Source organism: Chiloscyllium plagiosum, chromosome 9, assembly GCF_004010195.1.
Source record: "Chiloscyllium plagiosum isolate BGI_BamShark_2017 chromosome 9, ASM401019v2, whole genome shotgun sequence".
Classification (NCBI taxonomy): domain Eukaryota; kingdom Metazoa; phylum Chordata; class Chondrichthyes; order Orectolobiformes; family Hemiscylliidae; genus Chiloscyllium; species Chiloscyllium plagiosum.
Genome location: NC_057718.1, coordinates 105455086 through 105461085, shown reverse-complemented (window position 1 = coordinate 105461085; position 6000 = coordinate 105455086). Strand labels below are relative to the sequence as shown.

Sequence of the window (6000 nt, the reverse complement as noted above, 5' to 3'; positions counted from 1 at the left end):
GCTGAGAGGACTTGACAAGGTAGATGCTGGAAGGATGTATTCCCCCCTATGGGAGACATGAGAACTAGGGGACACATTTAAAAAAATAAGAGGCTTCCCAATTATGATGGAAATGAAGAAGGTTTTTTTTCTCTTTGATGGTAGTTTGTCTATGGAATTTTCTTCCCCAGATAGTGTTGGAGACTGGGTCATTGAATATTTTTAAGATCAGGTTAGACAGATTCTTGATTATCAAGGGAAAGTCGAATTGACGTCACAATTAGATCAGCCATGATCTTATTGAATGGTGGAGCAGGCATGAAGGACTGAATGTGCCTACTCCTGCTTCTATTTAGTACATAACAAAATGTTAACATTGTGAACAAAAGATAAATGGATAATGAAAGGGTATAAATTCCTTCACATTTGAAGTCACAATCAAATAAATTCTGTCCATTATGAACTTTATTCATATTACAAACAATGATCAACAAAAACATTTGCCATTTTCTGATTATGTGAATCCAAATCTTGCAGTTCTTTTTCTGGGGATATACAGAGAATTTACTGAATGAAGTGGAAGTAATTCAACCATAGCAGCGTAATGAAATAACTTTTACCTTATATAAGATATATTTAAAAACTCATCTAAAAGTGTATCAAATAAGTAGGTCTGTTATCAATATAACCACAGGATAGAAGCAAAGGAAGATTAAGAATAAAAGATTTTTTCAGCTTTTTGGAGTTGTTGCAACATTTTCTGCATTACCTAGATTTTGTGATAATATTTATACAATAGAAACAGTGAGATCCTTTTTAATAGACAAACTTAATGGTAATTAAATGGTATCACTCTTTGTCTACCATGTAATTTAGAAACCAAAACTGCATTTCACACTAGGCCAAAGTGTACCACTTTCAGAGTGCTGCTGTTTTCAGAGCGCTGCAAAGGAAGAACACATTTTAAATAAGCATGAAAACTGAAAAATTGATTAATTTTAATGTTCAACTACATTACAGTAATTAGTACCTTAATAAACATTAATAAGAAGTTCCCAAATAATCCACACAGCTCATTTGCACCAAATCTAATAAAAATGGTCATATGGCTTCAAAGGTTTGAAGGGATCAGTCTTATCCAGCATCTGTGTGATGCAATGTACACTTAGAACAGCAGAGTAACAGAATCGCATTTAGCACTGAGATGGTGTATGCAATGCTGAAGAACTCAATTCCCAGTTTGGCCAATTTCTAGTATTAGGAGTGGCTACCTACTTACTTAGAATCATTTCTAAAACATGGTTTCAGAGGAGCCCAAAGTTTTACTACAGTCAGTGGGATCTCAGACTAGTGGAAAATGATATGGGTGGATTTGTTGTACTTGGGAATTGGATCAGTAATGAATCGAGTGACACTGTCACTGTTGGGCAGTGTTGTGCACCCAAAAGAACTTTGCTTTGAAGTGAAAATGACATTATTATTGCATTCTATAAATGTACCATGCTCATTTTGGTTCTGAAAGAGATTTCAAATTTTTTTGATACAATCCATCAGTTCAACAATGTCAATGCAAGTTTAGATTTAGATTAGATTAGATTACAGTGTGGAAACAGGCCCTTCGGCCCAACAAGTCCACACCGACCCGCCGAAGCGAAACCCACCCATACCCCTACATTTACCCCCTACCTAACACTACAGGCAATTTAGTATGGCCAATTCACCTGACCCTGCACATCTTTGGATGGTGGGAGGAAACCGGAGCACCCGGAGGAAACCCACGCAGACACGGGGAGAACGTGCAAACTCCACACAGTCAGTCGCCTGTGTTCTCCTGCAGCTTGCCATTTTTCCAAAATAGATTTCAAATGTAAATGTAACAGAGATAGAATGAAATTAAATTTAATTTTTCCAAACAAGTATGTTTTAGTAATCATATATCTGGCAATAATCTACAAAAAGCAAACTCTTTCAACTCGGGAAACAAAAGGTTCAATTGACTCTATTAGTTCTGATCTAAACAAATGAAACAAATGATTACTTCTCAGTTTAATGGGAGAAATTGTAGGCTACTGAGCCCATTCAGTATGTAGATATGTGTATAGATTAGGCAGAGTAAGATTTAGAGTGATCTCATATTTAAGTAAAAATGGACAGACTGCATAATGCAAGTTTTTGAGTTATTTAAATATGTTTTATAAAGATACTCATATAAGATTACTATCTATCACAGATAACTCTGAAAGCATTGCTAACATGAAGATAGAGATAAATGGTTGCCCTTAAAGTAACTGATGCCCATGAACAATATTGAAACAAAACAATTATAGTCCGTTACAAAACTGAATAGTTCCATGTAGAAACAGAAAACTTGAGTCAGTTTTCTCTTATTTGAGTGCTGCTGGACTTGAAATCAACTTTCAGCTGCCATGTTTTTATTTAAATGATTTTCTTGTAAATATGCAAAATTAAAAAAAAACTTACCTGTGGGTCTCCTTCTCCATCAAAATTATTCCCTTAAAAATACACAAGGCATTAAAGGTGTCTTCATACTGCATTATTTTAGCATTGCATGCCATAAATAAATTAATGCCTATTACATTTACAAACAAATGCACTAGTTGTAATTAAATGAAAATACTAATAGCTTTAATTGCAAGGATTGAAAACTGAGAAGTTATTGTGGTGTCGCCTCTAAAATATCAAAATTCACTGGAGTACAAAATGATTATTACTCAGCATTAAAATGAAATTACACAGGAATTAAAAGCCTACAATATATTTAAAATGTTTTAAATTCTAACTTGATAAAGTTAAAAATCACACAACACCAGGTGGTTCATCACCTGAAGATGGAGCGGTGCTCCAAAAGCTAGTGCTTCCAATTAAACCTGTTGGACTATAACTTGGTGTTGTTTGATTTTTAACTTTGTACACCCCAGTCCAACACCAGCACCTCCAAATCATAACTTGATAAATGTTTTGATAAATATATTACTGTCACCCTGTGAATATTTCTAAATATTTTTTTCTTTTCATTCTTTCATTCTTTTCATTCTTTCAAACAACTAATCACAAAACTTTCAGGCATGAGGGCATGTTTGTTTACAAATCTTTTGTTGTAAGTTTTTATATCAGTCTCTTACCTGCCTGGTTCCAAACCAAAGGGTCAGCTGTCAGGGCTGCAGCATAGGAATTAAACCCAAGTTCATTCCCCATGTCACCGGTCATGTTATGGCATAAAGACCTGAATAGGATAGAATCAGAAAACAGCACTGAAGTCAGTCTTGTTTATTTACATCAACTAAAGTATCTAGCTGTCAGAATAATTCACCATTTCAAAACTGCACTCCTTTTCATCTGAAGGCTTTCTGTTTACGTTTTAAGCACTGGTTCGAAAGGTCCATTACCCTTTTATTATTGAATAGGTGCCAGTTACTCTACATTTTAGCCTTGGGTTCTCATCTTTCAAGTAGCCAAGAGTTTTGTCAAAAAGAATGGTTTGAGGTTTTATCTATTACAATCTAACAAAAGAATGGAATGTATATTAAAAAACGTTTAATAAAGCATTGTCCTGATACTGGAATGCAAACAGTGAAGGACAATAAACTTCACTCCATCTTTGAGATAATTTCTGCTTCAACATCAGACTTCACAGTGATGAATAGGGTGCCTTGCTAAACCAATACTGTAGAGATGAAGAAAACTCAAAAAGCAGTACAGAAACACGTTGAAGTGCAGTTTGGTGTCCAGGAAATTTAAATGATTTATAAATTGAAAGTACCAAAGTATCAACTGTGAATTTTAAGTTGACATGGCAGTCCTTAAATTCATGAAATATTGACATTGATTATAAAAATAGGTTGTGAAAATAGAAAACACAAGAAAGTATTATCCTGGTGTTAATATCCAACTTACATTTTGATAAAAAAATTGTCAAAGATTTAAAATCCCTGGCATGGGTTGAAGCTCAAACAGGAAACGTTTTGGATTATTAAATGATCTGATTATTCAGAATCAGCAGTTTTACAGCTCTAACTAGATGATATAAAATACAGCTTGGAAAATTTTTAAAAAGTTCTAGAAATTGGAGCATTCTAGGAGTTGATCCCATGCCTAAACGGATGGGTCTTCTGTGACTCCCTTAACAAACCTGGAAACATGAAGAGCAGTTGGAATTTGGGAGGGTGGAGATTATCCCTTCAAGGACTGCCTTAGGCCAGTCGTAGACCTGATTTTACTGAACAGGGCAACCTTATACTGTAGAAGACCTCAAACAGACATTGGACTCATCAGTTGAATATGCACAGTTCCAGATGTATACCCTGGTTGCCTTTTCTTGTGCTTAATCCAATATAATGGAGCAGCGAGCTTCCCCACTGCAATATGAGGCTTTTTAAGGTCATTAAACACAGTACGCCTAGTGGGACCTCTAGGCATAACTACCTGATAATCATATCCAGACGAATTTCAGAAATTTTCCCAACTTTTTCTTTGGATCATTTAATGGAATGAGACACATCTAGAATTAGTACTTAGCAATATAAGTAGTCTCATCATGGATATGTAGAGATACTTCACACTTTTAAATAACAGCATAAACAGAAATCCCACACACAGCTCAATAACTTCTAAATCTGGGTCTTCCTGATATTAAACAAATACATTTTTCTGCCTATTCCTAAACCTTGCTGTCACTTTTTATTCTGAGCAGTACATGTTGATGCCTTTTTGCATTTATGACCGCAATTAACTTGACTCATATCAAGCTTTGTTTTAATGGCTGACTGCTGACAAATGATAAAGATCTGATAGCAATAAAGCTGCTTTTTGTTGTTCAAATCTTTCTGTAAACTGAAACTTAGGACCTGCTGCTATGATTTATCCTCTGACTGTGAAATGATTATGCTCTTCATCAGCTTTCCGTCAGCCAAATGAAGCTTCAAAAATGTTGCTGCTCCATCACCATAAGCTTTATTCGCTAGGCAGAAGAGACAATGAAACTTCACCTGAAGCCAGATAGGCTGGGGGTTGAAAAAAACGGATTGTTTTCTTCACAGCCCCATTATCTTTGCTGTAGCATCTTGATCAGCTTTCTAAGACACTGTTACTAATACTGCCCAGTGTTGTAAACTTCTTTTTTTTGACATTCAAATTGCTTTAACCTTCTTACTTTGTGTTTTAAACCAGTTTAAGCTAATTCATCCTCTCTGTCAATGGGCCCTTTCAAATTGACTGAATTTGGTAGGAAGAGGATAGATATATCTGCATTTTTCAGAGCTTTGATACTTTTACAGTCATCCTTCTGAAAGCTTCACCTTTTGTAAAACAATTTAAATCTATGAATAAACTGCAATTTCACAAGATATTACACTTACAGAACATTATATGTCAGAAAAAGCTGTCATAATGCAAACGTACTGTATGCATCAGATTTATCTTATTGATAAGTAATTTTGCTAGTCACAGCAAATAAACTGCAGCTTTAAGACATTGGATTGGAGCATTTTCAGTTCCCACCTAGCTACAAATTGCCTCAGAAAGTAGAGCATCTTCATCTCATGTTCTGAGATGTGGTTGGTCTGAAAAGAGATGTATTTTGTTTGAACTGTGCTTTTCCTGCTGACTGAAAACTATCATATGGACAAATTGCCATTATGGATTGCAGAATCACAGAATTGTCACAGCACAGAAAGAGGCTGTTTGGCCCATTACACCAGTACCGAGTCCATTCCCCCAGCTTCTGCCCAGAATTCAGCACGTTTTTCCTCATTAGGAAATAGTATAATTTATTTTTGAATGCTTCAATTGAAATTGCCTCCACCCTCAAGCAGTGATTGCAAAGCTTAACCACTTGTTGCACAAAAAGATTTATTATGTCACTTTAATAAAAAATACTCTTGGTATGCGGACATTTTTGGTTAGGTCAGCAATTACTAATCATATCTAAATGCCTTTGAGAAGTTAGTGATGCATAAAAAAATTGTACATTTGAATTTTTAAAAAGTCTTTGATACAGTAAAC

The 6000-nt window shown here is 35.1% G+C and overlaps 1 protein-coding gene across 5 annotated transcripts in view; it reads right to left on the bottom strand.

Moving 5' to 3' along the window:
- Nucleotides 1-288: 288 nt before the first annotated feature.
- LOC122553140 (WD repeat containing planar cell polarity effector) overlaps nt 289-6000 on the bottom strand; it is a 134053-nt gene continuing 128341 nt past the window's right edge. For all 5 annotated transcript variants that reach the window (XM_043696719.1, XM_043696716.1, XM_043696721.1 and 2 more), the window contains 3 exons: nt 3123-3223; nt 2461-2492; nt 289-922 (listed from right to left, as the gene is read on the bottom strand). In XM_043696719.1, coding sequence (XP_043552654.1) covers nt 872-922; nt 2461-2492; nt 3123-3223 — 184 coding nt within the window. In that variant the 3' untranslated portion in view covers nt 289-871. The remainder of the gene's footprint in view (nt 923-2460; nt 2493-3122; nt 3224-6000) is intronic.